This window comes from Oncorhynchus nerka, linkage group LG12 (assembly GCF_034236695.1).
Source record: "Oncorhynchus nerka isolate Pitt River linkage group LG12, Oner_Uvic_2.0, whole genome shotgun sequence".
NCBI lineage: Eukaryota > Metazoa > Chordata > Actinopteri > Salmoniformes > Salmonidae > Oncorhynchus > Oncorhynchus nerka.
The window spans coordinates 35,808,958-35,827,378 of record NC_088407.1 but is presented as its reverse complement, the minus strand read 5'-3'; the positions used below and the strand labels follow the sequence as shown (position 1 = coordinate 35,827,378).

The following is an 18,421-nucleotide window of genomic DNA, read 5'->3' as shown; positions in this document are numbered from 1 at the left end:
AAATAGTTTTTATAGTGGAGATCAAGTTTATAAATTGCCTGGCTGGGCTGATAAAACAGTGGATTGCGTGATCAGATGGAACAGTGCAAATGGGCATTTAAACGTCATAGATTTAGCCAGTGGAAATTTGTGGAATGCGGTTTAAACCAATCAGCATTCAGGATTATACCCACCCGTTGTATAATCCACACTGTCACAACCCAATCAATAGGTTGATCCAAATGCTCTTTGTACAAATGCTCTTTGATTTTGATGGTGGAGCGCACACACACGGAAGAGCAGCCCCTACAGCTGCCAGCGGGTGTTTCTAAAACAGACTCGTTGCTGAGAGAGAAGGACCTGTCAAATCTCTCACGTCCTAGAAGAAACACAAGTGAGGTTCGCGATTGATGCAACACAGTTTTAAGTGAAGAGTGAAGTTGATTCAACGATTTTGGTAAGAAGAGCCACGTTTCAAACGAGGAATAGAGCATTCCGACGGGAAGATGTTTTGCGTGGCAGAACTTTGGATGAACGTTTTAATGGTGGGGACTTCAAACACGCGTGTTGCAGCATTTGAAAGGACTGGACTGCTATTCTCGTCGGCTACTGAACACAAACGTTGTCATCGGGCTAGAGTATGAGAGTAGGCCATTGAGGACAATGCTAACACAATTTCCAAGGGCTGCTACACCGGGACATGTGCAACGCTCCACCGCATTCGCTCGTTGTCCACCATGACAACCACTGCCAATAACTTTGTTGTAATGTAGCAAACCAACGATCGCTTAATTTTATATATTGTTTTACTCAGACTAACACAATGATTCGAGTGGTTTGGTTTTTGATGCAGCGTAAACGTCGGGGATGAAGATGTTTATCTTCAGTGTCCTGGCGAGTTTATTCGCGTTTACTTCACTGACATGTGGCTATCAGATGTCGTGGGGAAATTGGAATGGCAATTCGCAGAACCGAGTGAGTAATCGTGACAAGACCACTCAACCTCACATAATTTTCATCCTGGTTGATGACCAAGGCTTCCGGGACGTGGGCTACCATGGGTCCGAGATCAAAACCCCAACTCTGGACAGGCTGGCAGCGCAGGGAGTGAAACTGGAGAATTACTATGTGCAGCCTCTCTGTAGCCCTTCCAGGAGTCAATTGATGACTGGCAGGTGAGTTGAACCTCCTGTCTCGTGGGTATTCAGTTGTGGTCAGTCAACCTGGTCTTATAGCATTTCGTATTATTCTGTACGTAAATCCGAGACGCTTCATTTAGTATGACACAGTATGTTACATTTCGTATGGTATGTATTCATTTGTGGATGTCCATTACCCATTTCGTATGATATTTTATGAATTTGAAAAACATACAATAATTTTAGCTAGCTGGCTAACGTTAGCAAGGCTAGCGGTTAGGGTTGAGTTTAGGATTTAGGTTAAAGCGTTAGGGGAAGGGTTAGTTAACATGCACCGTCTTTGCAAAGTAGTAAGTAGTTGCTAAAATTATAGTTGCCTGTGGTGAGATTCAACCTCACAACCTTTGGGTTGATAGATGTTCGGTTAGGGAAAGGGTTAGGTAGTGCTAAGTAGTTTTTTTTACATTTGATTTATTTGACCTTTATTTAACCAGGTCGGCCAGTTGACGACAAGTTCTCATTTACAACTGCGACCTGGTCAAGATAGAGCAAAGCATTGCGACACAAACAAAACAGAGTTACACATGGAATAAACAAACGTACAGTCAATAACACAATAGAAAAGTCTATATACAGTGTGTGCAAATGTAGTAAGATTTGGGAGGTAAGGCAATAAATAGGCCATAGTGGAGAAATAATTACAATTTAGCAATTAAACACTGGAGTGATAGATGTGCAGAAGATGAATGTGCAAGTAGAGATACTGGGGTGCAAAGTTGGGTAGTTGGGTGAGCTATTTACAGATGGGCTATGTACAGGTGCAATGATCTGTAAGCTGCTCTGACAGCTGATGCTTGAAGTTAAGGAGGGAGATATGTCTCCAACTTCAGCTATTTTTGCAATTCGTTCCAGTCATTGGCAGCAGAGAACTGGAAGGAAAGGCGGCCAAATGAGGAATTGGCTTTGGGGTGACCAGTGAAATATACCTGCTGGTGCGTGAAATAGGAAGCCGGTTCTAGATTTAATTTTGGATTGGTGATGCATAATGTGAGTCTCGAAGGAGAGTTTACAGTCTAACCAGAAACCTAGGTATTTGTAGTTGTCCACATATTCTAAGCAAGAACCGTCCAGAGTAGTGATTCTAGACGGGCAGGCAGTGATTGGTTGAAGAGCATGCATTTTAGTTTTACTTGCATTTAAGAGCAGTTGGAGGCCACGGATGGGGAGTTGTATGGCATTGAAGCTCGTCTGGAGGGTTGTTAACATAGTGTCCAAAGAAGGGCCAGAAGTATACAGAATGGTGTCGTCTGTGTAGAGGTGGATCAGAGAATCACCAGCAGCAAGAGCGACGACATTGATGTATACAGAGAAAAGAGTCAGCCTGAGAATTGAATCCTGTGGCACCCCCATAGACTGCCAGAGGTCCGGACAACCGGCCCTCCGATTTGACACACTGAACTCTGTCATTTGAGAAACCATGGCTGTTGAGTCTGCCGATAAGAATGCGGTGATTGACAGTCGAAAGCTTTGGCCAGGTCGATGAATAAGGCTGCACAGTATTGTCTTTTATCGATGGCGGTTATGATATTGTTTAGGACCTTGAGCATGGCTGAGGTGCACCATGACCAGATCGGAAACCAGATTGCATGGCGGAGATGGTACGGTGAGATTCGAAATGGTCGGTGATCTGTTTGGCTTTCCAAGACCTTAGAAAGGCAGGGTAGGATAGATATAGGTCTGTAACAGTTTGGGTCTAGAGTGTCTCCCCCTTTGAAGAGGGGGATGACCTCGGCAGCTTTCCAATCTTTGGGAATCTCAGATGATACGAAAGAGAGGTTGAACAGGCTAGTAATAGGGGTTGCAACAATTGCGGCAGATACTTTTAGAAAGAGAGGGTCCAGATTGTCTTGCCCGGCTGATTTGTAGGGGTCCAGATTTTGCAGCTCTTTCAGAACATCAGCTGTCTCGATTTGGGTGAAGGAGAAATGGGGGAGGCTTGGGCAAGTTGCTGTGGGGGGTACAGAGCTGTTGGTAGGGGTAGCCAAGTGGAAAGTTGCAAAGTATCTGTCCCATGAACTCATTTCAGTGTCCTGTATGTATGTTTACTATGTTATGTCTAATCTATGAGACCAGGCTGGGCCAATGCACTGAGTGTGTTAAAGTGTTATAAAGTCAAGAGGTGACCATTCCACCTGTCTTCTTCTTCAGACTGATTTACTTATTTCCACTAATTAGCCTGCCTTATACATGCGAGGTGATCAATAGTCAAAATGAATTGTGCATGGGAGACTTAATTGTTGGCTAAATTGCTCGAGACTAAGGTCCATTGGAGCGTTATGACTGTGTTTCACTGGAGCATAATAGAAGAGCCCTTTGAAGTATCCCACGTCTGCATGCAAGCGCAATGTGACTTGAAAGGCTATGCAGACAGACTTCAGTTACAGTGTGTTCTCAAGACACCCAAATGCATGCAACCGCACACAATATAAAGTGCAACAATGACTGCTTTGAATCGGCTGTTTCATCTCACTCACACCTGGTTCCTCTCTAGGTTTCTTCCTAGGTCCCTGCACCTCTAAGGAGTTTTTCCTAGCCACTAGTTCTTCTAAATCTGCACCGCTTGCCCTTTTTCTTGTTGAAGGCCCGGTTTCTTTTATAAGCACCTTGTGACAACGGCTGATGTAAGAAGGGCTTTATGAAATACATTTGATTGCTTCAAGATCCACATTTCAAAATGCACAATTGAGTGCTGGAGAACAACGATGCACAGTAACAACTTAACTGTCTGCAAGTGGAGCCGCTATAGCAACCGTCTGGGTCCACAGAGGAAAAGGCTACAGATGCAGTGCATTTGGAAAGTACTGAGACCCCGTGACTTTTTCCACATTGTGTTACGTTACTTATTCCTAAATGGGTTTTCTCGTCAATCGACACACAATACCCCATAATGACAAAGCCAAAACAGGTTTTTTAGACATTTTTGCAAATCATTTAAAAATAAATACCTTATTTACACAAGTATTCAGACCCTTTGCTGTGAGATTCGAAATTGAGCTCAGGGGCATCCTGTTTCCCTTGATCATCCTTGAGATGTTTCTACAACTTGATTGGAGTCCACCTGTGGTAAATTCAATTGATTGGACATGACTTGGAAAGGCACACACCTGTCTATATAAAGGTCCCACAGTTGACAGTGCATGTCAGAGTAAAAACCAAGCCATGAGGTCAAATCAATTGTCCTTGGAGCTCCGAGACAGGATATTGTGAAGGCACAGATCTGGGGAAGTGTACCAAAACATTTCTGCAGCATTGAAGGTCCCCAAGAACACTGTGCTCTCCATCATTCTTAAATGGAAGAAGTTTGGAACCACCAAGACTCTTCCTAGAGCTGGCTGCCCGGCCAAACTGAGCAATCTGGGGAGAAGGGTCTTGGTCAGGGAGGTGATCAAGAACCCAATGGTCACTCTGACAGAGTTCCTGTGTGGAGATGGGACAACCATCTCTGCAGCACTCCACCAATCAGGCCTTTATGGTAGAGTGGCTAGACCACTCCTCAGTGAAATGCACACGACAGCCTGCTTGGAGTTTACCAAAAGTCACCTAAAGACTCTCAGACCATGAGAAACAAGATTCTCTGGTCTGATGAAACCAAAATTAGACTCTTTGGCCTGAATGCCAAGCGTCACGTCTGGAGGAAACCTGGCACCATCCCTACGGTGAAGCATGGTGGTGGCAGCATCATGCTGTGGAATGTTTTTAGTGGCTGGGAGATCAGTCAGGATTGAGTGAAAGATGAACGGAGCAAAGTACACAGAGATCCTTGATGAAAACCAGAGCACTCAGGACCTCAGACTGGGGCGAATGTTCACCTTCTAACAGGAAAACGACCCTAAGCACACAGCCAAGAGTGACTTCGGGACAAGTCTTTGAATGTCCTTGAGTGGCCCAGCCAGAGCCTGGACATGAACCCAATCAAACATCTCTGGAGAGATGTGAAAATAGCTGTGCAGTGACACTCCCCATCCAACCTGACAGAGCTTGAGAGGATCTGCAGAGAAGAATTGGAAAAACTCCCCAAATACAGGCGTGCCAAGCTTGTAGCGTCATACCCAAGACGACTCGAGTCTAATCGCTGCCAAAGGTGCTTCAACAAAGTACTGAGTAAAGGGTCCGAGTACTTATGTAAATGTGATAGTTCAGTTGCGCCTATAGTGTCTGCCTGGGCACCTATTCTGGCAAATTATGAAAAAAAGTGTCTCCCATGTTGCCCACTCCACCCACCCCCGTTGTACATATGGAAATGTCGGGGTGTATATACAGTTGTGTTACCAGGCTACTCCTGAAAGGATGATTGCAAGAGTGGTGGTGTTTTACATTTTTTTTAATCTATGTTTTGAAACAGAACGGTGTCCTCCAAAGGGGAGATTAAGGGCCCTTTGTGTGTGTGTTTTTCCTAATGGATAGAAATGTGAGGAGAGCTACGGTACTGCTATGTGCTGTATATTGGAGGGACCAGACTGCATTTCCCTTCCATGCCTTTGCGGTGGGATTTCAGCAGATGTCTGTCCCATGATCCATTCTATAGGGCCGTTAAAATGTCAAGATGTCAATGCTTTTCCCCTTTTGTGGCCTGCAATATAGTACCTTGAATATCGTGCTGAAAGGGTGGTTGTTGTGATCTCTAAACTTTTGCTCGCCGCTTAGGGTTCCTTTTTTGAGGCGTAATTGTTTTTGGGGGGTTTTGGGCTGGTTGGCGTGGCAACCAACGGAATCTGACCCCTTGCCACACACACGCTCAATTTAAATTCCAGTTGTTATTGTTGCACCCCAATTGTAAACCACAGCTATACACCAGAGGGCTGTAGTTTGAAATGTGTTTTTTTTTTTCTCAACGGTCTCTAGATGGACAGGTTGTCTTGCCTCGTAAATATTAAGTTCTACCCAGGGGACTGAAGGGGACTGACAGGTCAAAATATCCAGATATCCCGGGGCATGTTGACATGTATGGTAATGAAGTTCAAGTCGAGGTAATATCAGCCATTTCTTCCTCCTTTTCCCTCCCCCCATGGCACTGCCACTGACTGGGCATTGCAGGGACGAGGTGAGTGCGTTATTCTGGTGAGAAATAAATATATGACCATGTGTTTCGTCTGCTGTGTTTGCATAGTAAGAGCTGTTGTTGAGCCTTTTCGGTGGAAGGATTGTCTGAAGAAAATAATCTTGCATGAAGGCTGATGAAGCCTCTTTCTGGACTGCGTTAGCACTCTCCATTTCAATGTGCTTTTTAGTCCAGGAGTAGGCCTGCACAAACGTCACAAAATCTCTCTAAACCCCGCTGGGCCCCCTCACTATCATTCCGGTCACTGGTCCTAAAAAGAGAAGCGATCGTTGTGATGGTGACAATGGTCTTTTGAGTCGTGAGGGTTTTCCAGAATCGACTCACTCCACTCGGCTTGTTGTGCAGGATTAGAGATGGCCAGGTCAAATGTTGTCTGTCCCACTCAACCACTCTCCCTTTTGCTTTTAATGCAACACGTGGATACCAGAGAGAGGCCCAGACTTGATCCTTCACACACAAGCGCCCACTGTCTTCTGGCCTCAGGTCCTTCATTTGCAGAGATCAGGTGGTGGCAGCATGCAAGACTGACCCAGCCACTGAAATCGCAGCTTTCTTTAAAAATGTATTTCTGTCTTTACCTCATTAAACTCCATTTTAAAATTGTAAAGGCCCTCCTGTGGGCCATGAGGCTGAGCGAGAGAAACTGCAGTTTTAAAGCGAATTTCCTGCAGTACTACACATTTTGCCGTGTCTTGCGCACTCTGAGTGACTCAAACATTATAATAAAATCAACAGGGGCCCCATACCATGACAGAAATACCCCTGAATGCATAATTTTAATTCTTGATTTTTGATTCTCCCTGACTGTCGAGCTTTCATTTCAACCTGGTCTCAGAGCATTTTGTATATTCTGTGTGTAAATTCGAGACACTCCATTTAGTATGGTATGTTATGAATTACAATTTGTATTATATGTTGTGAATTTGCTAAATGTATGATATGTTGTGAATTCTAGCTAGCTGGCTAACATTAGCTAGGCTATGGGTTAAGGTTAGGTTAAAGGGTTAGCTAAAAGTGTTAGGGGAAGGGTTAGCGAACATGCTAAGTAGTTGCAAAGTAGCAAAAAATGTGTTTAGTAGTAGCTAAAATGCTAAAGTTGTCCGTGTTGTGATTCAAACTCACGACTTTTGTTCCACCTCTTCACATTATACACCCACCCTGATCAACCACCATATTTTTGTTTTTGCGTTAAGTAACCATCTGTCTTATGTTACGCTTGCTATGGTTACATATCATACTAATTTGAGTGTTCAGATATTTACATCTAGTCTGAGACCAGGCTGTTTATTTAGTTGATTGTTAGTTCTCTTATACATACTTTTATATAAGTTTACACTCAGAAAATGTTCCATCCCGAAAATGAGATAAAAATATATATGTATATATATATATTTTTTTTTACTGTTTGGACATAGGCGGCCTGAAAATACCCTTAAGCGACCTGCCCAATACTTTTCTATGCAGAAAAAAACATTATGTTATTTAGACTGAGAGAGGAGAAAGTTATGGGGTCAGTAATGGAGAAGAGATGGAGACAGACAAGTGAACCCCATTTGTGCTGCTGCTGTTCGTACAAAGGTAAAGCCCCCCCCCCCCAATGACAGGTGCTGCATAACAAATTGCTACAGCAGCTCTGAATCGAAGCACCTCGACCTCTGGTTTTCCTCAGGGCAGCGGCAGAAAAAAAAAACATTTTTGAGGCTTCAGTTGAGCATTTGCCTCCCAAGTTCAACAACAGCCCTTGACTTATAGGGCTCTTCAAACCCCATGATCTCTCACTCTACTACTCAGTAATTCACTCCTGGGAAAGTGAGGAGTTGTAACCAAGGAAAGGGCATAGGTTGCATTGACCTGGCAGCGGTTATGGCATTCCTTATTAAAGTCTAAGAATGTGGACTATGTCTGTGGAAATGCGTATGAGACTGGCTGGTGCTCAAGACCAGGTTCTCTGAAATAACTTCCCTGCTAGACAAGGCGGTTGGGACAAAGGACATTTTTCTGAAAGTTTTGTAAACACACCCGGTAGTATCAAAGATGTGCGTATTTCACAGCTTGAGAGACATGACGACAAAACGTGTCCGGACAGAGCTGATGTGTGGCCTCTGTCAAAGGTGTTTAGTACACGGATGTGGAATTAGGCATTCATAGAAGACAACTGAACTTTGGCAAAGCTGTTTGTCAGGTAGTGTTTAAAATGGACTTGAATTATGTCTCGTTGCTGTAGTCTACATTCACTATTACATTCTCAGACGCACTCCTTTTTATAAAGATTTATGTGACTAGTCTGAATAAAAACTATTGAGAAAATAGCCAGAATACCCCCCCCCCCCCATCTCCCGAAACGCTTTCTTTTCTCCCTCTCACACACCTCTATCAGTCCCTCTGTTCCTCTCTTTCTACTTCCCACGGGGGATGACTCCGGTGGAATCGGCGTAAAGCTACATTCTGTTTAGCTATCAAAGGCCCACATCGCTGATGAACCTCCATCCATCAACAAACAAATGATCAGGAATGTGACCCACAGTGGCTTCTGGGTTGCGTGGAGGACATCACCAATGTGGATAAGGGCAGCTTCATAAAACCAAACACTGTGCTGTCTTGGTGTCAAGGCGCTGTAAGTTGTAACTCTAACAAACCGCGGGCAGAGCCGTGGTTTATTTGCACAGAGCTACTCTTTTTTTTTTTCTCTCTCTTTTTTTCTCCCCTTTTTGCCCTCTCACCCCAGTCAAGTTTCACCTTCCACTTCTCCAGCCCCCATGCAGAGACTGTCCACAGTCGCCCAGCTTCCCCTCTCACTCACCCATCCCCATGTCGCTTCACTGAGCTGTCGCTCTCTTTGTACATCTCGCTCTCCTTCACCCTGTACCCTCACTCTGTTGCACCTTCTACCCTTTCCTTCACCCTATACACTCACTCCATCCCAGCACACTGGGTTGCAGAGCGAATGCATACTGGGTCGGTTGACGAAGTGAACCTGTGGATATGTGAAGCAAGGCCAACGTGTGAATAAGGGAATGAAGGTTTAAGGGAGGGTCTGGATAAGAGCTTGGGAAGCTATAGTGTTTTGAGTCCTGGATGGGTTAAAGAGGACGAGTGCCAAAGAGGGCGCAGCAGAAGTGCGATTGAAGGGGCGGTCCAGTCGGATCAAGTCGAAAGGGAGGAAGGGAATAAGCGAGGGAACCACACCGCTCCAAGGCTAAATTTCATTAGTTTTCGAGAGCCGAGGAGAGGCTGCTTATTCGAACCATATGTGGGGAGGACGTGGAACAGTTCCGTGGGGTTGGCACATGGAGCCGGGCCCAGGCCCAGGGATAGTGATGGTTTGAAACCTGGTATAGGCCTAGAACCCAGTGGTTGTGTAGCCTAGTAGTGGTATCCCCGTTGTGCCTTGTGGGATTCTGTGATTGCAAGCTGCACTTGTTGAGTTGTGTTTTAATGGCTTGTTGTGATTTGTTGGTCCAGCGGCTGTGTATAAATAAACCAGGGCGATAAGCTAGTGTGATTTACAATGGGTGTTTTGAGATTGTGGCTGTACTGTAATTTGGTTGATATGGACTTAAAGTAGGGAAGAACCATGAGCTCGTGCCATAAGATGTTAATGAGGGTCTGTAAACGGGCTGTATGCGACAGGGTGGGAGGCACATTGAATACGCTCACTACTCCAGTCATTATTTAAAAATAAAAAAAAATTACGGGCCCATAAAGACTAGAAAGCAGAAATGTCCTTCAACCACTCAAGACCCACACATTCAAGGCCAATGACCCATTCCCTTGAAATGCCATAGATATAGACCAGGATACTTTTGAATTCCAGTCCACGTCAAGAGCTTTTGTTTTAGATGACTGATCTGTTTAGGGATGAGAGACTGCGTAGCGTGACATTCTCATTACACGCCTGTAACCTTTTGGTATGTGAGCACCAGCATCCCATAAGACTCTCTGGAGGGTTAGGATTATATGGTGAATTCACACACTCTCTCATACGTAGATGAATTTGTGCAGTCACACGCATACGCACTCGCAGAAACACACATGCGCTCACACACACACACACACACACTTGCTCTCTTTCACACGGCACACTCTATCTTTCGGATGAACACATAAGAGACTCTTCTATTATACACACACAGCTCTGACGTGCATCTGTCCTTTTTTTCGAACTGTGTTGTTGCATTGTGATTTTGTGTGGCTTTAAAAATCTGAAGGAAAATATGCCCTCAGGGAGACATTGTCCCTTCCTCTCAATCCCAGATTTCAATCCTTGCCTTTTTAATACGAAGCTGGACAAATAAAAACAAATGAAGTTTGAAGGAATGGAAAATCTAATCTTATACGCCAGTGGAATGTATACAAGCTGGTCCACGTCTGGCTGAGAATGAAGATAATGGAGCAGAAAACCCTCCAGAAAAAGCACTTTTTTTTTAATAGACATTTATGGGCAAATGAAGAGTAAACATGGATGTATAATTGCTTGTGAAAAGCGCTAAACAGAGAGATGGCATATAGATGGAAACTAAAGTTTTCTCTGCACATTTATTATCTGCAGTTGTGAAGTCTTGAGTTCACTTCAATGTATGTCACTGACTATATAATGGCAATTGGGGTTCAGATTCAGCTCTAGTCAAAGCCTACGCGCTCGGCGCCAAGTTCCACCATGGACCACCAAAAGAGCTTGCTTGATTGTCTCTCTGGTCTCTACCCAAAGACAGATGTTGCTTTTCCCTTGGCTTATTTTCTTCCATCACTATATTAGTTAATTTGATCCATATTGGATCCAGTTAATGATCGCCGGGGGCAACAATGCTTCCTCTACCCCCCAGTGTGTTTTGTTGTGGCGATTTTGAGAGGCCCCTACTCAGACCACTAACTGGTGAGACGTGATCATCCCAGACCCACGTGAAAGCAACACACAATCTGGTTGTCATCCCAGATCCCGTAGTAGTGCCCCACTGAATGGTTAGCGTTTAGATTATCATTTCTATCCTCCTAGATTAATTCTGATTCACTAACATGTTAAATCTTACGTCTTAAAGTTTATATAGCATTTTAAACTGCCCCACTTCACTTGTTTGCGGCAGGTAGCCTAGTGGGGTGGCAGGTAGCCTAGTTGTTCGAGCGTTGGACTAGTAACCGAAAGGTTGCAAGAGCGAATCCCCGAGCTGGTAAGGTAAAAATCTGTCGTTCTGCTCCTGAACAAGGCAGTGTTCCCACTGTCAGTTAAGAATTTGTTCTTAACTGACTTGTCTAGTTAAATAAAGGTAAAATAAAATACTTTAAAAAAATAAAATTAAGAATCCTAGGAGCCACTCAGACCTACGTAGGTCTTTCTTGCAGTCAAAATGACCTAGTGGAGTGTTTGTTAAATGTTTTTATACTTGTACATACTTTTATACTTAACGGTTTTGTGATGTGTAATATTGGGACGCCCTATATCTGACATGGTACAGGCGTCTTCCTTTTTTTGTAAGCCCATAACCGTGTGTGTGTGTGTGTGTGTGTGTGTGTGTGTGTGTGTGTGTGAGGTGTACACTCCCGTTTCAAAGTAAATGTGTTTTAAGACTACCAAGAACAACTCTTGTGTGACCCTGATTTTTAGCCCACTGCAGTAAAAGGTTAACCCATATGCTACAGTCATTCTCCTTTCAAAAGACACTAGAGGATCTTTAGGTTGTGGATGCCAGATGTTTGGTGTATATACTCTACTTATGACTCTATCCCTGCGTGTTGCATGTAACTCCACTACAGTCTGCTGGCGATGGGACCAAACAACAACACTGCCACCAGCACACTGGCTACAGATGTCAATTCAATGTCTGGTCCATGTAGGTTCAACGTAATTGAATTGAAATGACGTGGAAACGGCGCTGATTCCCCTGTGTGTGTGCCCAGTGGGAGGTGTGTTGTGAACGACGCTATTTTACTACCATAGCGACTGTGCAGCGTTCATTGAGACACATCTGCCACGCAGTGCTTTGTAGGAGGAGGAGAAAGAGCTGTTCAGTTGTTCAGTAAGATGGTCCTCCCACCTGAATGACTCCTGAGGCATAGAATACTGTATGCCAGAGAGACTACGCCAATACCCTCTCCCGAGGTCCATTAGCAAAACCATGTTCTGTCATTTTAGCATACAAACAAGCACACAGACATACGCACACACACATGCACAAATAAGCTTACAAACATGCGCACATAGCGGCTTTACACATACAAACACAGCTTGTGCACACACACACACACACACCAATCATTATGCCATTTTGCAAACTGTTCAGCTTGTGTCTGACCGTTTAATATTGTGTGACAGTATTAAGTGAATTACATGTACCTCAGGGAATAACCAATTATGTCTAAAACCTCTTAGAACGTCCCTGTGTTTCAACTCAACAGCATTGCTAACTTTCAGTTTCTCACCTTCCGGAGACACCTGAAACCCCACCTCTTTAAGGAATACCTAGGATAGGATAAAGTAATCCTTCTCACCCCCCTTAAAAGATTTAGATGCACTATTGTAAAGTGGCTGCTCCACTGGATGTCATAAGGTGAATGCACCAATTTGTAAGTCGCTCTGGATAAGAGCGTCTGCTAAATGACTTAAATGTAAATGTAAATTTAAGGGAATTATTAGCCAGTTTCCCTAAAACACTTAGACCAGTCCATGTTTTTTAAATTATTAAAGTTAAGTCAAGGGCAAGGTGTTACTGTAGTGTGTACTCCACAGTATTTGCACTTCCAAGATGCAGTATGCAAAAAACGCATGCAAAGACCTGCACAGGGCTATGTCCAAGTGTGAATAAGCGAGTGTTTTTTTTTGGGGGGGGCGTGGGAAAAGTTTAAAAATCAACTCCTGCCGCTTTAACCTGCAGATCCTACACATCGTAAACCTAGCCCAAACTGAACCAGGAGCACCGACCAATGACTTCAAGCGTAGGACGATGACCAGCCAAGCTGTGCTGTGTGGAGGGGATCGCGTGCGTACATGTACATACTCTGTGTAAGCATGGGTTGTTTTTGTGTGAGGGGAGGTATAATTCCACATGAAAAGCATAGATTTGGATCCCCAGGAGTGACTCTGCACAGAGCTGCAGTGCTTGCACTACCACTGTGAAAAGTATAGACCCTGCTAAGGAAGCCTTAGGTTCGATTGTCCACCTCCTGGCTTCCCTCTGGCCAAAGCCTCTTTTTTTTCTTTCAAAGTGCACACCAACTTCTTATTTTCTCTACCTCGCCTTAGTGAGTGGTTGCCTGTTTTGCCATTAAGCGGGATGAGAGCGACGTAAAGGACGATGATGGATTTGAAGTAGCCTGGCTTTCTCCGTCCAAAAGCAGCACAGGAGAGTCGGATGTAATTACTACCGAGACCGGCTCCAACGTCCCAGGCTGCTTCGCTTTCTGAGCCAAGACGGGCCGTCACCTCGAGACATGGGAGGACCCGCTTTTTAAAAAAAGACTAGCTTTGTTGCTCCCGGGGTCGAGCATGGGTAACCTCGCCAGGAATCAGTCACTATGTCATTGAACATGAAGGTAGGTGCAGCTTTTGACTTCACGTTACTAACAGAATAGTGCCTTCCTTGATTACATTCCCGAGACTTAAGTGCTCAATTTTAAAACCAACGTTTGCAGTATTTACATGGTCTGATATGACGAAACAGACCTTATTCCCACTGCCAAATACAATCACCGACTGGTTTTAGGTACTCGCGAAGCACAAAGAGATGCTTTCATAATAAGACGTGTGTACATAGGCAGTAGCTGTGTCAATAGATATACTGCACACACAGTAACTTTGGTTTGTCTGGGGTTTGATCGTTACCACTAGGGGAACGATTACCTCTGGACTTTTTGATTGTTTACTATTTCCTTGCTCATGACAATAGGCAGGTGGTCCTTTTTCGGGAACTCCGGTCTGTTCTACACAAAGACTCTTGTCACTCTCATAACACCGGCCTCGTGGAGACACCAAGGCAAAGTCGACACAATTCGTCGCTTTCTTTTCTGTCTCGATCGTTGCCAAAATGGCCGTCGCAATATAGAAAGTTAGGAACATCGTTAGTTTCAGGTCACAACTCTTGTTTCCTGGCTTGCCTTGACTCTTGAATGATGGGTTTTCCGTGTTGACACTCTTCGCCCCCAGATACCCACCACTATTACCACGACATCCTCTGGCATATTGCTCTTGGACATCTCCTGTCAAGCATCACTATGTTCTCTGGTTGCCGGCCCGTGTTAGTCCAAGCAGTCAACTGTCATTTTAAACCTGTTTGCTTTGGACTAAGTCCATTGTAAATACAATTAGATTGCATAATGTGTGTAATCTGTTAGGCAAAGCTGTTTTATGTGCTGTCTCATTGCATTTAAATGGCCTGTGAAAGGATTCATTGTTGTTTTAGAAACTTGAACTGCATGAACTTTTAAATGGATTTACCAGAACCTTGGGAGAGTTTGGTTTAGTTTATTGGAAATGTATACAGTAGCGTGTTGAAATTGTCCAAATATTATCATCCAATATAGCCTATTTTCCCTATGCGGAGCAATTTGTGTGCACATCATATGCCATGAAACAATTCAAGCGTAGAAAAAAGTGGAGGTAGGAAATGTCCAAACACCACAGCAGAGTCATGGCGGCGTATGTATGAACCTGTCATAACATAATACTGCAATTATATTATATTCAGCTGTAAATGTAAGCAAATGCTTTATGATGTGTGACTTGTTTTGGATACTCTGGCCAGCCAGATGAGGATGGTATTTTTTTTTAAAACACTGGTTCTTCTCAATGTTTAGATAAACTAGAAGTGTTTCCTAGCCACTGGCTTTCTCTTTGTGAAAAAAAAAGGTCATAGATAAGATTTGATTGGTTGATTTGACTAACACCATTTCTTCTGTGTCCCATGCAGGTATCAGATCCACACGGGCCTCCAGCACTCGGTTATCCGGCCCACCCAGGCCAACTGTCTGCCCCTGGAGAACGTCACACTGCCACAAAAACTCCGGCAGGCGGGCTACTCCACCCACATGGTGGGCAAGTGGCACCTGGGCTTCTACAAACGCGGCTGCATGCCCACCCAGCGTGGCTTCGACACCTTCTTTGGGTCCCTGCTGGGTAGCGGTGATTACTATAGCCATTATAAATGTGACGGTCCTGGCATGTGTGGCTATGATCTCTATGAAGGGGAGGAGGCGGCCTGGGAACAAGATAGGGGCCAATACTCAACCCTGATGTTCACCCAAAAAGCTGTGGACATCCTGGCTCACCACAACCCTCAAAAACCCTTATTCCTCTACTTGGCCTTTCAGGCGGTCCACTCCCCGCTACAGGTGCCCGCTCTCTACCTGGAGCGCTACAAGTCCATCCCTAACTTACATCGTCGCAAGTACGCCGCCATGGTGTCCTGCCTGGACGAGGCCATCCACAACCTCACGCTGGCGCTAAAGCGCTACGGTTTCTATGACGATACAGTGATAGTGTATTCGTCAGACAACGGGGGCCAGCCCATGGCCGGGGGCAACAACTGGCCACTGAGGGGGAGCAAGGCAACTTACTGGGAGGGGGGCATCCGGGCTGTAGGCTTCGTCCATAGTCCCCTGCTTGTGAACAAGGGGACCCAATGTCGGGCGTTGATTCACATCACGGACTGGTTCCCCACCCTGGTGTCCTTGGGGGAGGGGACTCTGGACGAAGACCTCAACCTGGACGGGTACGACGTGTGGGAGGCCATCAGCGAGGGCCGTCCGTCCCCCCGACAGGACATCCTACACAACATTGACCCGATCTACACTAAGGCCAAGAATGGATCCTGGAAGGCCGGCTACGGCCTCTGGAACACGGCCATCCGTGCCGCCCTCCGGGTCGGTCACTGGAAGCTCCTTACTGGGGTGCCGGGCTACAGCGACTGGGTCCCTCCGCAGACGTTCTCCAGTCAACTTCTGACCAACCGCTGGCATAACGAACGCATCCGCTGGGACCGAGGAAAGTCCATCTGGCTGTTCAACATCACAGCAGACCCCTATGAACGAGTGGACCTGTCACTACACTACCCACACATAGTGAAGAAGATGCTATTGAGGCTAGCACAGTACAATAGGACGGCCATCCCGGTGCGCTACCCGGCTAAAGACTCCCGCTCCAACCCTAACTTTAACGGAGGGGTTTGGGGACCCTGGTACAAGGAGGAAGAGGATGAAGACGATACGGAGACTAACCTCTTCACTAACTACCTGGCCAAGAAGAGACGGAAGAAGAAAGCGAAGAAGAGGAAGCTCTGAAAAGAAAGGGGGAGGATTAGACTTTTTTTTTATTGTGACTTTTTGTGTGAAAGACTTTTAGATGGTCAGATCTCAGGGATTGACACACAATCTGTCTTAAAGGTTTGTCCTGCTCAATGATTTGAAGACTTGAATGGACTGGTGCTTGGATAGTATGGGAAATCAATGGACAAATGGACATAGATTTGCCTCAGAGTAGGCTAAAAGTAGGCTTTATGGAAAATACCCACTTTAAATCACTACTGTCAGACCCAACACCTAAGACCTCATGACTATGGGTTAAGGCCTTTAAAAGAATGTTTGTTTTTCTGGTTTTTATTGCATGCTTGAATTCCTGTGACATTCAGATTGTTAATAGATTCATTACATTTCATCAGAGGGAAAATAAATATAGAATTAATCTTTACAGACAGCGTCATATATTTTGGGTGAAATAAAAAGAACCAACTAAACAAAACAGTTTATTCTATTAGCTGTTGATTGCAGTGTTTTCAAGAATATGAAAATGTAGGATTTATATCTGCTAGTCAGCTGAGATTTACTTTGTTTTATTAGCACAGTCGGTCTGAACCTTAGAATAATGTATGTTCTCCCCCCTTAGGTCTGTCTGCTGTGGCTCCAGTTCAACTTGAATGTAAAACAAACTAGCTAACAAAATTTAAAGACCACGATGCAATGTATTTTTTTCTTCATTTGTCTCATTCTGCCACGGAGTCTTTTCTCATCTTTCTCTCTCTGTACTTCCACATCTCTCCCTTGCGCTATCTCTTGCTCACTTTTTGTCGCTTGATTTCTCTCGCTGTCAATGACAAATCTATCAGTCCCAATTTTTGCAGCAGTAAGTTTGTTTTGTGTGACAGGAAAGTTTTCTATGTCTGCTGCACATTGTCACTGCAGCCGATGGCACGTGGCTACTTCATACCTTTTTTTTATTTTAGTGGAAAATACTATAAAGTTGAACTTGGTCCAGTGTGCCAGATTCAACTCCTATGTTGCTTGCCTTGAAGCGCCAGATTCATCAGTCGGTGTTGAACAGTAAAACATAAATGCCTTAAATGGAAACAAAACACATGGTTTTGGGCAAAGAAATGTAACTTGCAACCATTTAAGTCAAACAGTATTTAATTAGATTTTCTGTTGCTTGACGCTGTCAATAAACATACTTTTTTTTATATATAGAGTATGTGGACAGAGCTGCCCTGGTCAACTGTAAGTGCTGTTATTGTGAAGTGGAAACGTCTAGGAGCATAAGTCGCGACGTGGTAGGCCACACGAGCTCACAGAACGGGGCCGCTGAAGCAGAAAACGCTTTTAAAAAATTGTCTGTCCTTCCTTGCAACACTCACTCCCGAGTTCCAAACTGCCTCTGGAAGAAACAGCGACATAACTGTTCGTCCGGGAGCTTCATGAAATGGGTTTCCATGGCCGAGCAGCCACACACAAGCCTAAGATCACCATGTGCAATGCTGGAGTGGTGTAAAGCTCGCCGCCATTGGACTCTGGAAACGCGTTCTCTGAAGTGATTAATCACGCTTCACCATCTGGCAGTCCGTCAGACAGATCTGGGTTTGGAGGATGCCATGAGAATGCTATCTGCCTGAATGCATAGTGCCAACTGTAGTTTGATGGAGGAATAATGGTCTGGGGCTGTTTTTCATGGTTCGGGCCCCTTAGTTCCAGTGAAGGGAAGTCTTAACGCTACAACATGCAATGATGTTCTAGACGATTCTGTGCTTCCAACTTTGTGGCAACCGTTTGGGGAAGGCCCTTTCCTGTTTCACCATGACACTGCCCCCGTTCACAAAGCGAAGTCTATACAGAAATGGTTTGTCAAGATTGGTGTGGAAGAACTTGACTGGCCTACACAGAGCCCCGACCTCAACCCCATTGAACACCGTTGGGATTAATTGAAACGCTG

The 18,421-nt window shown here is 44.8% G+C and overlaps 1 protein-coding gene across 1 annotated transcript; it reads left to right on the top strand.

Moving 5' to 3' along the window:
* The first annotated feature begins 221 nt into the window (after window positions 1-221).
* LOC115138196 (arylsulfatase J-like) lies at window positions 222-17,677 on the top strand. Its single transcript, XM_029674784.2, is given in 3 exon segments — window positions 222-1,154; window positions 15,135-16,497; window positions 16,500-17,677. Coding segments are annotated over 3 exon segments (1,695 nt in total). The 5' UTR covers window positions 222-846; the 3' UTR covers window positions 16,524-17,677.
* The last annotated feature ends 744 nt before the right edge of the window (window positions 17,678-18,421 follow it).